The sequence below is a fragment of the Cetorhinus maximus genome, chromosome 2 (assembly GCF_964194155.1).
Source record: "Cetorhinus maximus chromosome 2, sCetMax3.hap1.1, whole genome shotgun sequence".
NCBI classification, from domain to species: Eukaryota; Metazoa; Chordata; class Chondrichthyes; order Lamniformes; family Cetorhinidae; genus Cetorhinus; species Cetorhinus maximus.
The window spans coordinates 167,253,125-167,275,981 of record NC_135880.1 but is presented as its reverse complement, the minus strand read 5'-3'; the positions used below and the strand labels follow the sequence as shown (position 1 = coordinate 167,275,981).

Below are 22,857 nucleotides of genomic sequence, written 5' to 3'. Positions count from 1 at the left end.
TTTAAGCCCTTTCAGCCAAAATGCACCAAGGGGCTAGAAACTGTATCAAGCCCCTCGAGCTGTATGACTCACATTGAATGTATGCAGCAAATATTCCACATATCACAACTGTATCGAAGCACCTCAGGTTGCAATGTGATCTATGTAGAAAATTTGAATATTATTGCACTTTCTTTGATAGCCATTTTGAAATGTTTTGTAATGTTTTTTAGAGATTTTATGAATAAAGTACATTGTTCCAAAAAAAACCCAATTATCTCAGTAATTTTCATTTCCCTGAACTGCCACAGTAAGGAGATAACTGCAGGAGGCCATGTATCACTGCATATCAAGCTACATAAACTTCAGCATTAACTAATGTATCAACAACGGCAGTTAAAATCTTACCAAACCAATGACATCCCAAGGTCCAGGCTTAATTGACTACATGGACACTTATAGCTCTTTGTGTTCTTTTCATCAATTACATATCATACAAAATAGGAAGGGTTATTATGACATCAGCAATTAGTTTGTTACCTATGCAAGAAAAATACCACGTATGTCCTGCTTATATTTGGAATACACATGCTTCACTTTCAGCACAACAAAATAAATGACAGATGGCAAGATTTTTTAAGAGTGAATTAATTTTCATGTTTCAGTATGTGTATGCGTTTTAATGGTGCATAATGTAGTGACCTATTGTGTGTACAGTGAACTTCTGCATTTTGGTTGCTACTTTATTTATGTTCCCCTACTTAAAACAGTTCTAATGGTCAATGGCTGCATATTGGTCAGCTGTAGAGAATACAACATGCCTCCTTTACCTCCAAATACTTGGATACACTGGTGCTTTGAGATGTTGGGCCTGAAAAGCTCTGGCTCTGGCAGGTATGAGGGTAAGATTTCCATCCAGTGATTGCCAGGGATTTGGGGTAGAATTGCAGTTACATCAGAATTTCACACATTAAAGGGTTTAGTTGTGGGGAGGTGGTGGTGTAATGATATTTTCACTGGACTGGTAATCCAGAGACCCAGGGTAATGCTCTGGGGACCAGGGTTTGAATCCCACCATGGCAGATAGTGAAATTTGAATTCAATAAACATCCTTCAAAGAAGGAAATCTGCTGTCCTTACATGTGACTCCAGGTCCACAGTAATGTGGTTGACTCTTAAATGCCCTCTGAATAAGCAATAAATGCTGACCCAGCCAGTGACACCCACATCCCATTAATGAATTTTTAAAAAGGGTGCTGGGAAGATAGTTTGCCAAAGGGATGTGTACGTGTAAGCTCTTGCGTTTCCCTGGGAAACTCTACCCAATTCACCCTGAAAAGGCTTTGAGATTGTTGCAGGCACAATGGAATTGTGCTAGTCATGTAAATGACCATATTCCCATCATTTGGAATGGATTATACAACTTTTGCTTGTGTTGTTCAAAAGTTTAACCTGGTGTAAGGAGCCCCAGTGACTTTCAAGGCTGTTGTTTTTGTTTTTTGAGGGGCACTATAGAAATGCAAGTTTGGTTGTCACCAAAAGTCTCTTATTTTTCCGAGACCCCAGCTGCAACTACAGAAGAAAGCTCAATAACCACGTACTTACGTGCTCTAAAATGTCCTGTTGAAAATGGCCCACTTAGGTGTGCTGCATTGAAGAGGCAGCCTGGAGGGTTTTTTAAGGCATACTGCCTTGAATGAACAATGAATACTGGGTATCCTTGAGGTTCCATAATCCCTCTCTTCATAGCTGTCTGCAATCTTTTTCTGAATAACTTAAATCTGGAGCTGAGTTAGGATCCCAAGTAGTGGAGCATTGATGAGATACGCTTTTCTACAGTGTTATGACCAGGTGAGAAGCAGTGAACTGGCTCCCTCTATTTAGCCTCCTTGGTAGGTCACAACGAAGGTTTAAATTTCTTTTCCATGAGAATATGCCTTTTCCCAATCCAAATGTATTTACTATTTATTTAGGAGCCAATCAAATGAGGTTTTCTTGAGTCAAAGAAAAAGCAAATTTATTAGCCGCTAAACCTGAGGGGAAAAAAAAATAAAAAATGCGACGTCTCTCACACACACACAGGTATCAGATATAAGGAAAGTTAGAGTACAATAAAAAAAAATTAAGAGTTTACTGTTAACTGTCCTTTGATTGTCCTTGAGGTGTAAATTGTTAAAGGTTGCAGCTGGTTTAGGTTAGCTGGTTTCTTGGATGCAGTCAGAAGTAGATGCTGCTGCAATTCTTATGAGACCTCAATTTGTTAGTAGGTTTCTGGTACGTTGACTTCTCGAACCACTTAATTCACTTGTTCTGAGAGAGAGCGAGAGCTCTTCAGGCTCTCTCTTCTACTGAAGTCTTTTGAAAAAGTTTTTCTTCAAGATCTGCCGCCTGCCCTGTTGTATCTCACCCAGTGTACATTTCCAATGGGTCCTGCATGGGTCTGTCTGTGGCAGCTATTGTTTCATATCTAGCACTTTGCATTTTAACGTCTCTTCCCTAAACAATGATGAATTTCGATAGGTGTCTGGACTAGGAATTATCTCTCTCTTCACACTGACTTGAGGGCTCGCCCTGGAGTGTGACCTTGCATTTTTGAGCAGTTTGCTCTGCTCAGTTCAAGTTGCACAGTTTGAATTGTGACAGCCATCTTTAATCAGTGTCTTTTCTTGTCTTAAAAAGTCCTTTGTAAACAATTCAGTGTGTGCTTGGCTAGCTGGTGAAATTACAGATTGATATTACTCAGTAACAATTCTCATCATCGTAACACTTCCATCTCACAAGGAATGAAACTCAAATTTCAATGAGCGCTTCATGACAGACATCCAAGTTTTAAGAGAATTAAAAATAACACATGCACACCTAGTCACACTCTTAATCAAATTGCATCCATTCTGCTCGACTGTGGTCTTGATACCCAACGACCCTAAATTCCATTAGCTTCTGGATAATATGCTCTTTCATTATTTTTTCCCCTTTCACATGGTTGGCTACATTCATTTGAAAAGATTATTCTTGAATTAGAGTTCTGAAGTTTTGTTCTTTTGGGGGTTAGGTATAAACAAAGATATTGGTTTCAGAACTCAGTACCTGTTCCCTTCTGATTAGGTATTGTCTAAAGAGTCTGAATTCTTTACATTGCTGTTAGCAATTTGGTTGTTCACAACAGCCAGGTTGTTGATCACCTATGGGAACAGGGAGGTTCTGTAGCTCCTATTGGCTCTGCCCACAGATTGCTTAGCAGAACTTCTCTCATAATGAAAATTTTTTTGACTGGATGATTTGGCTGCTCTGGTCAGACTTAACTCTTCACTGTCCACCTCTGTAAGCCATGAATTGAATAGTTCAAATACAGACACTTTTACATATCTGATTCCTAGTGTGTTGGTGGGTAGTAGCTTGATCTTAAGCCCTGGTACAGTGTCTGGCCTCACCTCCTGTACCTCGCCTTCAGTGCACTTTGTCTCTACACTGCTAGGTTTATTGAGGTTTAGGATTTGAACTTACTCATTTGGATAATGCTGCATAGATTTCACTGATATGCCCTTGTGGTCTCCACAAGTGCTTTGGGGTAGACTCTCCTCTCTTTTGTTTTAGGAAGGGGCATTCCCCTAACCTGTTCCATATCCTCTGGAACACTACTACCCTCAGATGGCTGTTCAGCTCCTGCTGTACTCCCTTGTGGCTCTTCAACTGGGTGAGGCATCTCCCTGACTATCTGTTTGCCTGTCTGCGGCCTTCCCTTGTCCCCCTGAAAATCTGAATGGAGGTTTCTATGAGCTATTTTTCATGCAAATCTTCAACCTTTATCTTTCTTGCTTTAACAAATTGATTTCCCTCAGGCTTTTCAGCCAAGTAGGGTATCTCCCACACTGTCTTTTGACCTGCTTTGGGACTTCCCTGGTCCCTGTTTAACTTTGAGAAGAGCTTGTCTGCCAACTCAATTTCTGGGTCATTCACTTCATCTGTTTTAAATTTCACCAGCCCTTCGTGACCTCCTTTAATTCTACTGGCCTTGCCGCGGCCTCTTTTGACTCAAGTGGCATCTCCTGGGCCACCTCAGGGGTTTCATTACCCTCTGCAGGGCCTCTGAATCATTCTTGTTTCCCTGTACTCCTACAAATTCCTGCTGGCTTCCTCCAGCCTTTTCAGCCTCTCTGGACTGTCCTGACCTTTTGGAGGTGTTATTCTCCAGCCTACCTTGGCTGCCTCTATCTTCCCGAGAAATGTTCCAGCTAACCAGACAGTAGGGCTATTTGTCTACAGTGCCACTTCAGTCTCCTCTGACAGAGTTTGTCTGGCCATAGACCGGGTTACCACACTGTCAGGGAAAATGCCAGGCACTTTGTCCTGCAGCTGTTCTGTCTCCCTGACCTCAGTCGGCTTCTCGGGGATTACTGGGGATGCTCTCACTTTTGATCCCACCAGCTCATTGCTGAGGAGCAGGTCGACCCCATCCACAGGCAAATTATGCACGGCTCCCACGGTCACCAGTCCTGACATAAAGTTGCACTTTAGGTGCACCTGGAATAAGGGTATAGGCATGTAACCTCCTTCAATACCCTTTACCAGAACCTTGCTTACTTAGCACTTACTGGTTGAAAGGTCATGCCTTTTTCCAGCAGTTGAGTTTGGCTGGCCCCTGTATCCCTCTGTAACACTACAGGCTTCCACGCCTCGCTCTGGAGAAATGTGGCCACTCTTTCTTTTAATACAAAATCCTTGAAACTCTCAGGGATTTTAAAAACTCACCCGCACTGACAGTCGTGCATATACAGGATGTGCTAAAGCAGTCAGAGCCATAGCTTAGTCTGCTATGTTCTCTGTCTGAATTTCATTTTCTGCGCCGGATTTGTGTACCCCAACAAATCCATGGGTTTTTCCTGTAACCTTAACTGCCCTGTGGCAGTTAAAACACACAGGCTTCTTGGTCTCACTTCTGCATTTCCAGCTATCCCTTTTCTTCCACGGGTGCTCAGTTTACCATCACTTTCCCACCTTCTATCCTTCTCGGTTGGTTGGGGGTGACTAGGGAAGGGTTTCCTTTGGGATGAGGGTTTGTGGATAAACTCAGAATCATCAGCCAGCATTGCTGCCTGCCTGGCCCCTGTTACTCTCTGTTCCTCTATGTGAGTTCTTATCAGGAAGGGAATGAAGTTTTTGAACTCTGAGGAAATTTATTTCGCAAAGGTTTTTGTAGGTGGCCTCAATTTTAAGCACCCGTGCCCACTGGTCAAAAGTGAGCTGCTTAAGCTGTCCAAGTTCCAGGTAAGTCTGGTCAGGCCATTTACTGAGCGTATGGAATTTCTGACGTTATGCCCCTGGCGCTAACTGGTATGCACTTAAAATAGCCCTTTTTTTCTGCCTCATAACTTTTGCACTTTCCTCAGGCGAGAGGGAGTAAATTTTGTGAGCCTTTCTTGTCAGCTTACTTTGCAACAACAGGGACTAGTGCTGGGCTGGCCACTTTAACTGCTGTGCTACCATTTGAAAGAGATAGAGGTGCCCACCTCTTCTTCATCAAACTTAAGGATTAATTGGGCAAACTTGAATGCCTCAGCCCTCAAGTCTGAGCTTGGGGTCTCTTCAATGGGCACAGTGGGATCCTCCCTTTTCAGCTCCATCTGTTTTAGTTTAAACTCCTTTTCTCTTGCCTGGAATTCCCTTTCCTCCCTCCGTTCCTGTCTCTTTCTTCTGTTTCCCTTTCCAGCCTCTCTCTTTCTTCCCTCCATTCCTGATTCTCTCTCTTTTTTCCTTTCCACAAATTGCCGTTCCAATTTCCGCTGCTCCAATCTTAATTTCTCTGCCACTAATTTATCTATTTCCGTGTCCTCAATGTAGATGTTTTGCCAGCTGTTTGAAAATTTCTGGTTTTCTGGCTTTCGGGTGAAATTCTAATTCTAAGTGCCCAGCTATCCTTTTTAATACTTCCAAGGAAAGTCCCCTTAAATCCTCAAAAGTAACTTCCCTCTCTTCTGACAAGGCAACGGCATCAAATGTGGACATTTTAGCACTTCAGTATTCCAGGCCTAAGAAAACATATTACAGTTTTTAAATTGCTTTTGAAGGAACAATTTACTTTCCCCACTCTACTTTTCCATCAGGCTGTGGGAACAAATCCCAGATATGAGACCTCAATTTTGCTATGACGAGGTGAGAAGCCCCTCTATTCAGCCCCCTTGGTTGGTCACAACAAAGGTTTAAATTTTTTTTCCACAAGGATATGCCTCTTCCAAATTGTTACAACCAGGATGGGAGGAGTGCACAGTTCCTGTGGTCCCACCACTCCACAGGTCACACCATAAGTTTAAATGTTCAATTCACTCACCAAAATGGCCAAATGTTTACTTTCGCTATTGACAGAACCAGAATAAAGGAGACTTTAACCAGGCTTCTTTCAACATACACACATACACATAGGCACGCACACACAACAAAGGGCAAAACAAATAGGTTGTCTGCAGAGGTTGACCAATTGGAAAACTTTATGGAAAAGGATAAAGTTTGAAGGGTTTTGACACTGCCGATCTGGTATTCCTACGTGCGGAGACTGATCGCTGGTCACAGTAATTGTCTGGACGCCTTTCCAAAGGAGTTTTGGCATGGAGAGGAATAGAGCCGGAACAATCCTTGAGATCTCTCTCTTGGCTCAGCTTTCAGGGTTCCAAATGCAGCCGAGTTACACTGAGACAATGATTCTCCAGCTGGAGGTTGATAATCACACATGGGATTTCGTGCAATGTAGGGAGAGAGCAAGTTAGGACAGCCTTCCCTTTCAGCTTATTCCCCAAAACTGAATCCAGACAAACAAATTCAAAACATAAAACTCATTTCAGTAGGTGATTTCCAGAAAATCCAGGGCCTCCGCCTTTTAAAAAAAGCATTTTTTTCTCGAGCAATTAAAATAATTAATGTTCAAATAAGCAAATAGCTCTCATCTCTTCAAGTGCCTTACTGAACATTTAGCTGAAGTCATGTGATTTCTTGGAAAAGGCATGCTGCTCATAGTCCAAGGTGAACTTATATTATAACCCTTATAAAAATACTCCACATCAGCTCCTAAGAAAGTGTCCTGATATTCCAATGTCTTTCCAATTTTGTTAAAACCCATATCGTTTTTGAAAATATGGATTCCTAACAAAATCCAAAAGCATTTACTAGTTAATAAGGAACCAATCAAACAAGGTTTTCTTGAGCCAAAGAAAGAACAAATTTATTAGTCACTAAACCAGAGGGGAAAAAAATAAAACGTGACATCACACGAGTATCAGAAATAAGGAAAGTTAGGGTCCAATAATAAAAAAAAGTAAAAGAGAATACAGTTAAGTGTCCTTTGACTGTCCTTGAGATGTAGATTGTTAAAGGTTGCAGCCAATTTAGGTTAGCTGGTTTCTTGAATGCAGTCAGTTGTAGAAGATGTTGCAATTTTTATGAGACCTCGATTCGTTGGTAGATTTCTGGTACATTGACTTCTTGAACTGGTTAATTCACTTGTTCCAAGAGTGAGCAAGAGTGTGAGAGAGTGAGAGAGAAAGAGAGAGAGAGAGAGAGAGAGTGTGTGAGAATGAGTGAGTGAGTGTGAGAGTGAGTGAGAGAGTGGGAGAGAGAGCTCTTCAACCTTTCTTTTCTGCTGAAGTCTCTTGCAAAAACTTTACTTCAGAATCTGCAGCCTACCCTGTTATATCTCACCGAATGTGCATTTCCAAGAGGTTTTGTGTGGGTCTCTCTGTGTCAGCCATTGTTTCAATATCCAACACTTTGCATTTTAATGTCTCTTCCCTAGAATGATAAGTTTTGATAGGTGTCAGAACTAGGAACTGTCTCTCTCTTCACACTTCCTTGAGGGCTCACCTTGGAATGTAATCTTGCATTTGAAAGCAGTTTACGGTGTCTCAGTTCAAATTGCAGATTTTGACTGGTGACAGCCATCTTTAGTCATGGCCTTTTTTTGTCTTTTAAAACGTCCTTTTTAAACAGTTCAGTAGGTGTTTCATTAGCTAGTAAAATTACAGATTTATCTCATTCAGTCACAATTCCCGTCATTGCAACAACACTTGTTGGTGTTTTGCACCTGCAGATACGATTCCTATTCCAATTATACAATGGCAGATTGCAATCAGATTTTGGGTAGGTGGTGGGCAGGGCATCAACTCTGTGCACCCAATACACTCAACAGGATGCCCTATCATTTTTCAGAGTTGGGCACCAATAACATTGAATCAACAAGCTGTTGGCGCTAATTATAGGCAGCCCATTAATAGCAAGCATAGGCCTGCAGCATGGTGAGCGATATTAATGGATCTGCAACACACTAAGGGGAAGAGTAGAAGTTAAATAGCTGTTTAGCATCCTAGGAAATGCTCTTGTAATATGCACAGCAGCCAGACCGCTGCCGCCCATGCTGAGATGTTGATGCAGTCTGAAGCTGGGCTTTCTGGGACCAAAGCGGCTTGAGATCATCCTCCAAGGCCATCTACAGTCTTGTCCACTAAAAGCTAGCAGCCTCCCACCAGCGATACTGCAGCTGCTGAGGTAGCACTGTTTAGGAACATTAGGACAGCAAAGTTGGAAGGGAGAAAAACATGAAAGGAACATACAAGGGTGATCAGTTTAAGTTTGTATACAATATGGCATGGCATGGCATGATTTCATTTATAAATTTTATTCACAATGTTTGGCCTGAATCTTCTGATGTAGGAAGTGTTGAATGATTCCACTTAAGTCGCTGATGCACTTCAGGACCCAGAGGAAGTCCCGACGTGCACATATGCACAGTACTTACACGGGTGTTAAACTTCCAATTGCCAGTTTTACACAGCCAGGACTGCTGCACGGCTCCCCATGACATTGGGATCAGATGGCCATATCCATGCAGACTTGGGTTGTTTGCCCTATACTTACCCTAGTTTTTACATAGATTACTTAGAAGTTTTGCTCGGGAGCTCAAAGTAAATCAGCTGGATTGTCAAAGCCTCTAGCACCATGGCACCCCTGGCAATGCTCAATGCCCCTCCCCAGCAATGTTCACCAACCCCCCAGTTCACTTTCAGGAATCCCTGGCTCCTGTCTGGCCGGAATCAAGAAAGTCAGTTTTGTCGGGGTTGCACAGCGAGAAAGAATAAATATTGTTTAGGGTGGGGGTGAGCTGGGAGTGGGTGAGGGAGGAGAATAAGCATTGTCAGTGAGGTGAGAATTGTTGAGGGGGTGAATATTGTCAGAGGGTGAGGGTAGAGGGTTAGCACTATCAGGGGGTTGAGGGGGGAGGGTGAACAATGTTGAGAGGAGAGGGTTACCATTGTCGGGGAGTGAAGCAGAGGGTGAACAATGTTGAGGGTTTGAGGGGAGAGGGTGAACATTGTTGGGGGTGACGTTGTGCAGTGTTGAGGGTGACAGCTCCATTTAAAAACAGTCTAAGTCAATGAACTGAAGACTGAAGGGCATGCCTTCAGTTCATGATGAAAAGGGGGCATGGCTTCACTGGAATTACGCTCACCACTTAGCCTCACAATTTTCGTTGCTGGATTCAAACAGGAGCCGGGACCGGAAGGTGCAAAGGCTCCAGTATAAAATGGTAACTGGGCAGGTTAAATTGCAGTCAGCAGCGGGTGTACCTGCTCTACTGCTGACTGGAAGATCTGGACCTTTTTTTGTGTGGGTTTTTATTTTTGTAAAGTGGTCAGGCAAATGATGCGATCTTCAGTAATAGAAGGAAGGTGTAGAGTGTGAGTAAATAGGGAATTGGGGTTGAGGTAATGGTGTCACACTTGAATTAATTCTTCACCTACAGCCTGGGCAGAAATCGCTGCCTATGTTGCCGCCTCCCTTTTTTCCCTCCTTTTCAACCTCCTCCACTTGTTCCTCCTCCACGTGTTCTTTGTTTCTCATTTGGCATGTGGTGCAAAGGCTTTTCCCTCATGATGACAAGGTTGTGCAGCATACCAACATAAGTCTCAAAACCCACTGCCAAGTATTGCAGGGTTCCTTCAGAGTGGTCTAGGCAGTGAAAGTGAAGCATTGTTTCCAGGTGCCATAGGGTCTATTTGTATGCATGATATGGATGTGTGCATGGATTGCAAACCAGATTCATGAGCCATGTGGTCAGGGGATAACCCTTGTCAGTCAGTAGTCACCCTTTGGTTTGTTGTGGTGGCTGAAATACAGCTGGCACAGTGGGCTGCTACAGAATGAAGGCACCATGACTGCTGTCAGGATACAGTGAACTGCACGATGTGTTGACTATGATCACACAACAGCTGTACCATGAGGAAGCCTGTATTCCTAGGAAAGCCACATGTTTGCTTCGTTTGTCTTGTAAGAAGAATGTCATGTAGTCAACTTTCATTGAATACAGACCCTTGGTGACCTCCTCTCATCAGTGGATGGCAAACTGTCTGATGTTGCAAATATCTCGAGCTCCACCCTGGAAGGAGTCAGAGTCATAAAAGTTGATCACCATGGTCACCTTCACAGCCACTGGCAATGCAGCCCCTGCCCTGCTGTGAGGTTGGAGCTGCGGCTGACTTCACGGATAAATAGCCTTAATGAAGTGCAGACATAACAAATATTAGTTGTTGCTATGGTTCAGGTAGAATAATTGCTCCATGAAAACTCTGGTGACCTGCTGAAAGCCCTTCTCCACCTCCCTCTTCTAGGACCTTGTGCACCCAGGTCTGGAAGCAACTGTTTTGTGCAGAAACACTTAAGGCAGGAGGAAAATTACTTCAGCATTGGCCATCCCACTCCCTGTAGACTTTTGAAGCTAGAAACAACTATGGAAAGCATCAAATTTGTGTAAAATTATAGCAACAGCGAGAATAAATCAACCAGCACCTAATCTGTAAATAGTTGATGATCCCTTTAAATAATGCTGGTGGGGAGGATGGGGGTGGTGGGGGAGACTTTATCTTGAGTTATGTTTCTTGAGCTATGCGGGGTTAGAGAGAGGGCATTGGTTGGAGTATGGAGTTTCACAATGGAGTGCTAGCCTCAAATGACTGTTGATTGACGTTATGACCCAGAAGGAAAACACCAGTAAAAACTGGGAAATAAGAATACTGGTCTGAAATAATGTTGTATATCTTAAAGTAGAACACCAGTAGAAACTGGGAAATAATAGTAGTGATCCGAACTATTTTTCCTTCTGGGGGTCTGCATGTTCTGCGTACTTCCACAGTATCATAACTATGCATGCAAGCCAATGTCTTTACCAAGGTGGAATCTCATGCACTTCACTTCAAAAGTATGCGTGAGTGTTGTGTTTACCATTTTGGATCTTCAACAGCACTTGTAGCACAAAAGTGTTATGGAGGTGTTACAAAGACCAATTTCTTGCTGTAAATGTTACAGTTTGTGGTACAGCTTGAAGCCAGAATTTCTTACTCAGCTGAAAATAGTACCAACAGGCCAAACTCCTCATAATAATCATATGGTTCCCATGGTCGAATGCAAAAGTTTTGGCAACAATCATGCATTCCTATTGTCCAAAGAGAATGCCAGCAGAGGATTCTCTTTTCAGTTGACAATTTGATTGAGAAGATCGATACATATATAGATAATGACAATAAAGTAAAGATTAACTATGCAGAAACATCTTAATATAACATTACTCACTTTGCATTAAGCAAGATGCAAATGGCTTCCATGACAGTCATAACAAGATCTGGAGGCTTGGTGAATACTCTAACTTCAGATATATCTGCTTTGTCCAAAGAGTCAAGGGCTTTATTTGCTGCATCCAAGGCAGGCATAGCTTCATCAAGATCTCGCTGTGCATCATCAGCTATGGCTTGGGTCTCTGCAGCTTTTGTCTTGGCTAAAACCTCATCTTCCTGTACAACTTTACGAATCTAATACAACCAAAACAACTGGTATTATAAAACTCATATTTGAATATTATTCAATTTAAACATCACCAACTGAATAATGTGACATATAGGCTGACATAACTGTGAAATGATCCAAGAAACTATCAAGTAAATTTCACAATCAACAGCAAATGTTGCAGAAAAGAGAATCAAGCTGTAAAAGAACTTCTAAAAGTATTATAACCTAAACTCAGCTATAAGCCAGGGCATCATTGCAAAAATTTCTACACCTAGACTGTAAAGAAACTCACTTTCATATTATCACAAGTCTCCAATGGCATTACTATCGGGTGTTGGAGAGACCAAGGACTTAAGTAGAGTGGTGTTGTGATGAGGTGGTATAGTTTACTCAAATATCTTGTGTTGGTACACAATTTATGTAGTGCATGTGAGCCAGAATTTGTGTACACGGCTGAATCAATTTATTTATCTCTTATGCAAAAACCACATCTACAAAGCTGATTCAAAAAAAAAATTGTACAGTCTACCTGGGGAAGGGAGGGGGAAGAGAGTGAGCCAGGAGTTATGGTACATGTCAGCACCATAGCACCATGTTATGACCACAGCCGGTGTTAATTGCTGCACAAACCAAATCCCAGAGGGAAATTTGGCTTATGAGCCATAACCCTTTATTTTATTCTGAAGCCAATCTCAGCAGTCAGAGGTCCAGGAACACTTTTGGGATTTTAAAAATTAAAAGTAAAAGCTATAACAAAAATTTAAAAAAACTTAAGCACACAAGATTACAGTTACCCAATTAAGGTTAGTCTTACAAAACATTCCCCCAAAATCTCTCTACTTGGTCAAACTCACAAGTAAACACCTTCTTAGCAACACTCACTCATAGATGTCTACTATGAAATCCAGTAATATTACACAAGGCAAACTACTGTAGCTTTACTAAAGGCATACCACATGGTCTTTACCCTCTTCCACTCTGTGGTGGAATACACTTCAGAATAAAACTGCTTGTTGCAGCCCAAGACTTTTCTGGCTTGACTGGATGGGTGGTTCAAATTGCATCCTTTCCCAGCCGAGAACTCCAGCTATAGCTCAACAGCTCTAGCTATCCCCAGCCATCTCTACCTCAACAGCTATATCCAGCTATCCAGAGTAACTCTAATACACCTTTCTTCGCTTTCATCTCACACCTCAAATCCTCCCAAATATAAGATCTTTCATGTTTCCATCTTGTCTTTGCTTTTAGGTCAATAAAATATAATATTTTATGCTGTTTACCTATGGAACTCCGGCAAGATGAAAATATGTTTCTTGTCACTTCTGACTCCCCTTTGATATTCAAACAGGCTCTCACCTTATCTAAAAATGCAAATATTAGATCAAACCTATTAATTTGTACCTCAAACTTAACACCTCTATTCTTTTTAATGTTTTAAAGCCCACAGCCAACCTGTCTCCTATCAAACTCTTGCACACACACACACACAGTAAAGACACCTAGCCTTCTTTACAGAATAACACAATACTCCCCAAAATATTTTTAAAAACACATTATTTGTCACAACTAAGAACATACAGAGCAGGTATTGAGGTCTTACTGTGGTATTTTCAGGAACTAGGGAAGAAGTTAAAAAGTAGGACCTCAAAGGTAGTAATCTATGGATTACTCCCAGTGTTAGGCATTAGCAAGAGCAGAAATAGGAAGATAATGAGGATCGATGCGCAGCTTGAGGCATGGTGCAGGAAGGAGGGTTTCAGATTTCTTGGGGCATTGGGACCTGTTTTGGGGCAGGGGACATTTATTCAAAAGGGATGCATTGCACCTCAACAAGACTAGGACCAATGTTCTTGTGACAAGTTAGGGAGGGTTTAAACTAAATTGGCAGGGGGGGTGGGCAGCAATGTATAGAAGTAGAAAAGAGGAATAAGGTGCATAAAGGAGTGAGAGTGTTGAATAGTACTAGAGAATGAAGTAGTACCATTTTAGACAGGAGCAGATTATGAAGAACTATAAGGAATACAAAGACAGGTTTACAATGCAGGTATGTAAACACACTAAGTGTGGTGAAATAAGTTTGCTGAGTTACAAGCACACATAGTTGTGTGGGTAGTAGCTTAAAATTGGATATTCAAGGAAAATCAAAAACGATAAGGAAGGGAAAAAAATGGAGGTGGCGTGGCACTACTGATTAGGGAAGACATGGTAGTGTTGGAAAAACAGAATGTCCTTGAAGGGGCAAAGATAGAAACCATTTGGTCAGAATTGCAAAGCAAAAAGAGGATGATCACGCTACTGGGGATATTCCTTTGGTTTCCAAATAGTGAGAGAGATGAGGAAGCAAATCTGCAGAGAAATCACTCAGATATGCAATATAGGGTGGTGGTATTGGAGGACATTAATTACCCAAATAATGATTGGGATAATGCTAGAGTAAATGTTAAGGAGAGAGAGGAGTTTCTAAAACGTGTCCAGGAGAACTTCCTTGAGCAGTATGTTCTCAGTCCAACTAAGACTGAGGCATTGCTGAATCTGGTACTGGGCAATGAGGTGGGCCAAATGAACCAACTGTCTGTGGTGGAACACTTGGGTAAGAGTGATCATTGTATTATAAGGTCTAGATCAGCAATGGAGAAGTGCAAGGAACAATCTGAAGCAGAACTTTTAAATTGGAAGAGGGTTAACTTCACTTGAATGAGAGGTGATCTAGCCAGTATAAAATAAACCAAAGATTGACAGCCAAAATTGTAATAGAAAAATGGGCGACCTTAAAGAACGAGATGTTTCAGGTACAGGCCAGGTACATTCCAACAAGAGTGAAAGGTAGGGTAACTAAAGCCAGGGCTCCTTGGATGACAAGGAAGGTCGAGAATATGATGAAACAAAATGACGCACATCAGGTAAATTCTTCAATGAGAACAAGGCCAAATACAATAAATTGAGAAGCGAGGTAAAGAGGAAAATAAGGCCGGCAAAGAGAAAAATAAGAATACAACGGCAATTAATATGAAAGAGACCCCCAAAAAATAGTAAGTGGGCAGTAAGAGGTAGAGTGGCACCTTGCCACAGTCAAGGCCAGCAGCAGATGAGCGTGTCTGGGATGAGAGTAACCAATGGGGAAGCCTGTCGTTGAGAACAGGTTATGGTGAATTAGATTGCTCCATGCACGCATCGTACTTTCAGCAGCTGCTCATTCATGATAAGGAGAATTCTGGGGAAAATTTTATGACATGAGAAATGATAAAAGAAAAATACATGGAGCAAAAGGGTAAAAGATGTTGCAGTAAATTGGCAGAGTGGATTGTCTATTATTTATATGACCTTCCTCATTTTCATTGCATTCAGTCAAGGTACTGAAATCGAAAATCTAACCCATTATGACGTACCAGGAAAAAGGCAGATGTGTTAAATGGATACTCCCTAATAGCTTGACTAGTGCCATTTCATTTGGAAAGCAGTTACTGACAACAATGAGGAGAGATTCCAAGCCCACATGAATGTTTGCTGTTCTACCCTCTTACTGAAACATTATGAAATATCCTCCAGCAGATGAAACAGAAAGATGCAGGTCAATGGGACTAGCGGAATAATATTTCGGCACAGACTAGAAGGGCCGAATGGCCAGTTTTCTGTGCTGTAGTGTTCTATGGTTCTAACAGATTTAGCCCTATATGTAGAGAAAGAAGGAGAATAAAAAACATGAACTAGTATTTTTTTTTTCCAGTGGTTTAAGTTTAAAGAAGTAGTAATACTTTTGTAACCTAATCTATAGGTGTTAGCCTTGGCCCAGTAGTAACACTCTCAGCTCTAAGGATATGGATTTAACTACCATTCCAGGCACCTGAGTTCATAATTTAGGCTGATACTTTAGTGGGAGTGATGCGCTTTTGGAGCTGCCATCATTTGGATAAGATTTAAATCAAGGCCCTGTCTGTCCTGTAAATGGTCCCATGGCAGCATTCAAAGAACAACAGGAGAGTAGCCATGATTGTCCTGGCTTACAGTTATCCCTGGCACTAAAACTGATTATTTCATTGCTGTTTGTTGGACCTTGTTGCATGTAAATTGTCTGTCACATGTCCTACATTATAATAATGACTATACTTCCAAGGTAACCTCACTGCTCATAAAGTGCTTTGGGACATCCTGAGGTCATGAAGAGCACTATATAATTGCAAGTTCTTGTTTTAAAACTTTTAAAAGGTTTATATTTATGCTATACTGAGGTGTAGCAGTTAAGCAGTTTTCCAGAAGCATCTTGAAAGCCTGATCTTATCATGCAATGACACTCAAGCTATGAATGGGCACATCTGGAGTTATATAGTAGGCCATTCAGCCTCTCAAGCTTGTTCCAACATTCCATTCAAATCTGATCTGTACCTCAAATTCACTTCCCAACCTTTGATCTGTCGTAGAAAATTTCAAATGACCCAGTATCCACAGTCTTTGAGGGAGTGTGGGGCAGCCTGTTTCTACACTGTAAATAATGTGCAATGTTTTACATACCTGCAGCACAGCAGGACAATCTTCCATTCTGCTTTGCTGATGAACTGTATGCTAGTGGCTGCAGCTCGCCAGCTGAGGCCCAAAGCCCAAAATTGGGTATGCTTTGGTCCTCACTTTTTTTAAAAATTCATTCATAGGGATGTGGGCATTGCTGGCTATGCCAGCATTTATTGCCCATCCCTAATTTCCCCTGTTCAGAGGGCATTTCAGAGTCAATCACATTGCTGTGGGTCTGGAGTCACATGTAGGCCAGGCCAGGTAAGGATAGCAGATTTCCTTTCCCTAAAGGACATTAGTGAATCAGATGGGTTTTTACAACAATCAGGCTTTAATTCCAGGTTTTTATTGAATTCAAATTTCACCACCTGCCATGGTGGGATTCGAACCCGGGTCCCCAAAGCATTACCCTGGGTCTCTGGAATACTAGTTAGTTAATGACAATACCACTATGCCCCCTTCAGGTGTATGGAACATTCCTTGTGTCCCACATGTATCCAAAAATGGCTCAATATCTAGACAATTTTTACTATATTATAGACTATTTCAATACAATCAAAGCTACAATAGTAAGTCATATTTGACTCAAAATATTAGCTCTATTTTCCTCCACAGATGCTTCCAAACCTACTGAGTATTTCCAGCACTTCGTTCTATTTCAGATTTCCAGCACTTGCAGTATTTTTCTTTTATTTTAGTGAACCTCCAAAGGTTTTGCTCAAAAGAATTTGGAATGCTCGAAAAAAGTTTCTGAGAAAGGTGCAAGAGCGAAACTAAATTACCAGAAAGGGCATTTATGAAATTCAACAGTATGGAACTAATAATCATAGACTTCCTTAAAATGATTGTGTTTAGATTACTTACCTGGTCTGCCTCTGCATGGTCCACACTCAATTTCTCCATTAAAGCATTTACGTCAATTGATTTCTGCTGAAGAATTGGCTCCAAAGCTGAAAGATCAACTTGCATTGTGTCTACCAGCACATTAGTCTCTAGCAACTTGGTAAGACCATTCTTCACACGATCCCGAGCCTGTCATTATACAGGAAATATTAAAATTAATTCAGGCAATGTAATCATTCATATTGACACTTTCAACTAATCAAATCACAACTAATGCAGAAAGATTATACAATGAAGGCAGGTGTATGCAAAAAAGGTTGAATATTTAGAAGTGAAAATAATAATCTACACGAAACAGCAGTTAGTTATTTTAAATTAACTACAATCAGATCCTACAAAGATCCCTTATCAAATTCACAGTGATGTCTAACATTGAAAATCCAAAAATTCTTCTTGTATATCTCAGAGTAAATAGAAATTACCAATACTGTATTTTTTGTGTCTGAAAGGACTTTGCAGATGGAATTATCTCCCAAACAGCTAGGTGAAGTCTTACTTAGAAAATTGTAAAAAAGACTGTTACCTCATAATTATATTATTGCCCAATACAGAATTGTAAATATTATTTCATAAATGTTGTGTCTGTGAAAATAGCAGTAAATGATAAAAATCCTTCAGGAATCACCAACTTTCAGATTGTACCATATCTGAAAGTGTACTAAATCTGACAGAAGCACAGAGGCTAGTGGCAGTGCAAAGGCACTGAGCAATAGGATAATGCCAAATAAGAGTTCTGTTTGTATCTTGCTCTGCTTACTTGCCAAACTGAGGTGATGGTGTAGTGTTACTGTTGCTAGCCTAGTAATCCAGAGTCCCAGGGTAATGCTCTGGGGACCTTGGTTTGAATCCCACAATGGCAGATGGTGAAATTTGAACTCTATAAAAATCTGGAATTAAAAGTCTGATGATGATGATGACCATGAAACAATTGCCAAATGTTGTAAAAACCCATCTGGTTCACTTGTGCCCTTTAGCAGAAGGAAATCTGCTGTCCTTACCTGGTCTGGCCTACATGTGACTCCAGACCCACAGCTACGTGGTTGACTCTTAAATGTCCTCTGAACAAAAGCAATTAGGTATGTGGGCAATAAATGCTGGCCTGGCCACATCCCACAAACGAATAAAAAAAAAGCTGAGTGATTTGAACAAGAAAATTGCAGGACGAGGCTATGCTGTCTCAAAGCAAGCACTTCAGGATATTTGAAAAAATCATGCCTGGATGGTCACTGCTGCCTGGTGACTGAGGGCATTGGTAGCATTCTAGTGGCAAAAATGTTATGAAGATTGTCATTGAAGATCAGAACTCTAAGTGCCAGTCAACCACTTAATTTCATGCAGCACAATGTAAAACGTATGAAATAGATAATAAACCATCACCACTACATGGGACTACAAAACATAATCTCCGAAAACTGCCAGTTCTCAAGAGACATTTCAGTCTGTCAAATGCAATTAAAACTAAAAATGATCTTTGGTTCAACATGGATATGTTTTAAATATCCCATTGTTAATCAAGGCAAAAGTATGAACACAGCGGCTTACGTAAACCAGTTCACTCACACTTCATAAATCTTTAAAGGCAACAATCCAATATTTCCTAGGAACAAGATTCTCATCATGTAAAAGCCACAGATAATTAAAAATGTTATTATACATTTTTATGGTGTTACCCTAGAGTGGAAGAAAGCATAGTCCCAACTTTATTTCCATCTAGCTGTCAATCTACACAATAATCTAAAATAATGGCCCAAATCTTATAAGGAGGGTTGGAACCCCTGTTTCTGACTCTGATCAGACAAAAAAACTACCCACCCTACCCCCTTACCCACTTACACACCTACACATTCACCCATCCACTCATTCACTAACACACTGAGGAACTTTGGGACATTTAAACTCTTACTTACCAGAATATGGCAACTAGTGCCATAAAAAGGTGTGCGGTTTCTGCATGGATTCCCTTTGCTGATGTCTCTGAGGTTTCCTGCACTGAGGGCGTTTTTGCAGGATCCCACAAAGGAAGATTGGCCAGAAAAATGAGTCAGGGGGATCAATTGTATAGTTACCCAGGAATTAAATTAGAATATTTCTGCTCAACATTTCCTGGGTGACTATCGAGGTAAGTAAATTGGAACCACCTGATGTTTCCATCTCTAACTCAGATTTGCAGATGTTTTCGGATGGTCTTGGGGAGCAGGGGAATTGCCCATTGGAAGTTCAAACTTCTTGGGTTATATAAATTTATTTAAACCAAGTTTAAAATAAACAACCATGCTTCACACTTTCAAATCCGTTTTTGTGTTGTATTTCCTCTATTGCAGTCTGGTTTTTCAGCTGTTCACTCTATAATCTTCCCTTCTTTTATTCTCTCCACTCCTCCTTTCTCTCCCCTGTTCAATCTACCTTGTCTTCACTTTTCGCTCTTCCCTTCAACCTCCTTTACCCTTATGCTTTGGCTTGTTACACGAGGTTGTCTCTCATGATAACCAACTCGCTCATCTTCCAGCCTGTTGTCCTTTGTTCCTGTCTGTGTTATTTTTCCCCCTCCATTCCCCTGGTTTTCTAAACCATCCGAGCACCAATCACACCTCCCAATCACCATAACTTTGCTCCATTTTCCACCTTGGTCTCTAATTCCTTCTCTATGTTGCCCCTCACCCTCACTCTACCTTCTCCAGGGAGATTCCAGTGGCACAGTCCTGCATGGCCTTCAGCTGTATTATTTCTTTTCCATCTAATCTAATTTGACCTGATGGCTGCACTTCATCTTGACTCCTCTGCCATGGGGAACCATCTAGTATGTTAAGAATCAGGTGTAGTGCATGGACTACTATCCCCAAGCATTTACTCTCAGCTGCCATGAGTTTTGATCACAATTTTCATCCAACATTTACCATTATAAATTGCTATTCGAGCACTTATTTAATTTTGCAATGTCAACTGTCATGATGTTGTTGCAGACTCTGGCCACCAAAGTGAGTTGCAGAAGTTTAATTCCCAACTCCATTGACAACTTGTATACAAGAAAATTATAGCAATCTGCTCACCATTGGCAACAATACATGTATTTTGTGGCTGTGGTGCTGAACTTCCTGTCTGGTTATGTCAGTAAACTGGGAAGCAAGAGTAACACATCTACTGCTTGGTGAAAAAATGAAGTTATTGCGAGAGGAATAGTTGGTTAATTAGAGATCGTAACACATTGTAATTACTAAAACAGCACCTTTGTAAGGGAGGGGTGGGCGGGGGGTGGGGGGGGAGTGCAAGTGGCAGTTAGAAGGTTTTAATGTCTCCTCTCACAGGCACTTATGCCAGACAGTCTGTGTCCCATTATTTCCAGATAAATTGTGGAATTCCCAATAGACCTTGTTGAAACCCTCACACTCAGCCCAGAAGATTTGCTGGAGCTAGCGGAGGGATACATGGTACACACAATTCTGGCTTAGTAACCAAAATCTCTGGCTGCAGGTTTTCAGGGCTAGGGAATCTTGTGATGTTGCTTACCAAAAAATACATTTATTCTAACTCTCACCTATAGGCAAATGCAAAGGCTTTTTCTCACTGCCTCACTCTTCAAAGCAAAACAATAAAACATCACAATCAAACTTCAGAGCTATTCCTTGGCTGATAATGTTATGTATTCTTTTCTTGAATTTCTTGCCTCTGTGGGAGCAATGCTAGTCTGAGCTATATTTCGTGAAAGTTTCAAACAGGTTTTCTCGGCTTCGGACAGCTTCTGAAATATTGTCTATCTTATTATAAAGATTGATTTTATGCTTTTATTTGAATGACAATTGAGAAAAGGTATTGCACAGGTGAAACTTCAAAGGGCATTTGATTTTGAATAACAACTTCAAAGGCTATAGCTTTACCGAAATTAGTTCCTTCCGTTTCTCCTGTAGCATGGCCAAGTACAAATTAATCAGCTCCAGGTAAGATGTGGGTGTCGTATAGTACCGCCGCCGCAGCTCAGCATAATATTGTTCTGCCTTCTCATTCACACTAGTGTGGACTTGTACACACATGTCAGAAAACTTTTCCTTCATTTCAGCACTACCAAGGTCGATATTTGCAAAGAAGTTCTTTGATACAGAAAGAAGAGCTTCTCGCGGCCACTAGAAGATAAAGAGCAAGTTGCATTGATTCTTTATCACTTCATTAATAAAAACATATTAATATCATTTTTCAATTTGCTATTTATTACCATGATGGTCCAAATTTCACAGCATACAGTACTTGGAACCTTAGCAGGTTGTAACAATCTATATGAGACCGAATCACATAAGACAATCACAAGCTGGATCTAGAAGAGTGTGCAGATAAAATCATCCAGGTCACTTGGCCACTGAAAGCTGATATCATTATTGATGCATATCAGGAATTGAGTGTTTAAGAATCTGCAATCAGGAAGGTTTTTTAAATTTTTTTTTAATGTGACTTAAGACTGTAGTACTGAAGATCTGTGCTCCAGAATTTGCCATGCCCCTAGCCAAGCAGTTCTTGCACAGCTACAACACTGGCATCTATCCAGCAATGTGGAAAATTGCCCAGGTATGTCCTGTACACAAAAATCAGGATAAATCCAACCCGGCCAATTACTGCCCCATCAGTCTATTCTCAATCATCAGTAAAGTGATGGAAGGGGTCATCAATAGTGCTATCAAGCAGTACTTGCTTAGCAATAACCTGCTCACTGACACTCATTTTGGGTTCAGCCAGGGTCACTCAGCTCCTGACCTCATTACAGCCTTGGTTCAAACATGGACAAAAGAGCTGAACCCCAGAGGTGAGGTGAGAGTGACTGTCCTTGACATTGAGGCAGCATTTGACCGAGTGTGGCCTCAAGGAGCCCCAGCAAAACTGGAGTCAATGGGAATCAGGGGGAAAGCTCTCCGCTGGTTGGAATCATACCTAGCACAAAGGAAGATGGTCGTGGTTGTTGGAGGTCAATCATCTCAGTTCCAGGACATCACTGTAAGAGTTCCTCAGGGTAGTGTCCTAGGCCCAACCATCTTCAGCTGCTTCATCAATGACCTTCCTTCCATTATAAGGTCAGAAGTGGGGGTGTTGGCTATGATTGCACAATGTTCAGCACCATTCGCGACTCCTCAGATACTGAAGCAGTCCTTGTTAAAATACAGCAGGATCTGGACAATATCCAAACTTGGGCTGACAAGTGGCAAGTAACATTCTGTGCCACACAAGTGCCAGGCAATGACCATCTCCAACAAGAGAGAATCTAACCATCACCTCTTGACATTCAATGGCATTACCATTGCTGAATCCTCCACTATCAACATCCTGGGAGATCACCATTGACCAGAAACTGAACTGGACTAGCCATATAAATACTGTGGCTACAAGAGCAGGTTAGAAGCTAAGAATCCTGCGGCGAGTAACTCACCTCTTGACTCCTCAAAGCCTGTCCATCATCTACACGGCACAAGTCAAGTGTGTGATGGAATAATCCCCACTTGTCTGGATGAGTGCAACTCCAGTAATACTCAAAAAGCTTAACACCATCCAGAACAAAGCAGCATGCTTGATTAGCTCCCCTTTCACAAACACTCCCTCTCTCCACCACCGACAAACAGTGGCAGCAGCATGTACCATCTACAAGATGCACTGTAGAAATTCACCAAGGCTCCTTAG

General features: G+C 41.4%; 1 protein-coding gene across 1 annotated transcript in view; it reads right to left on the bottom strand.

The window, feature by feature from the left end:
- dnah6 (dynein, axonemal, heavy chain 6) overlaps window positions 1–22,857 on the bottom strand; it is a 424,069-nt gene that overhangs the window by 155,791 nt on the left and 245,421 nt on the right. Inside the window, exons 46-48 of the mRNA XM_078570618.1 lie at window positions 21,078–21,320; window positions 17,167–17,334; window positions 11,587–11,822 (exon numbers count right to left, since the gene is read on the bottom strand). Coding sequence (XP_078426744.1) covers window positions 11,587–11,822; window positions 17,167–17,334; window positions 21,078–21,320 — 647 coding nt within the window. The remainder of the gene's footprint in view (window positions 1–11,586; window positions 11,823–17,166; window positions 17,335–21,077; window positions 21,321–22,857) is intronic.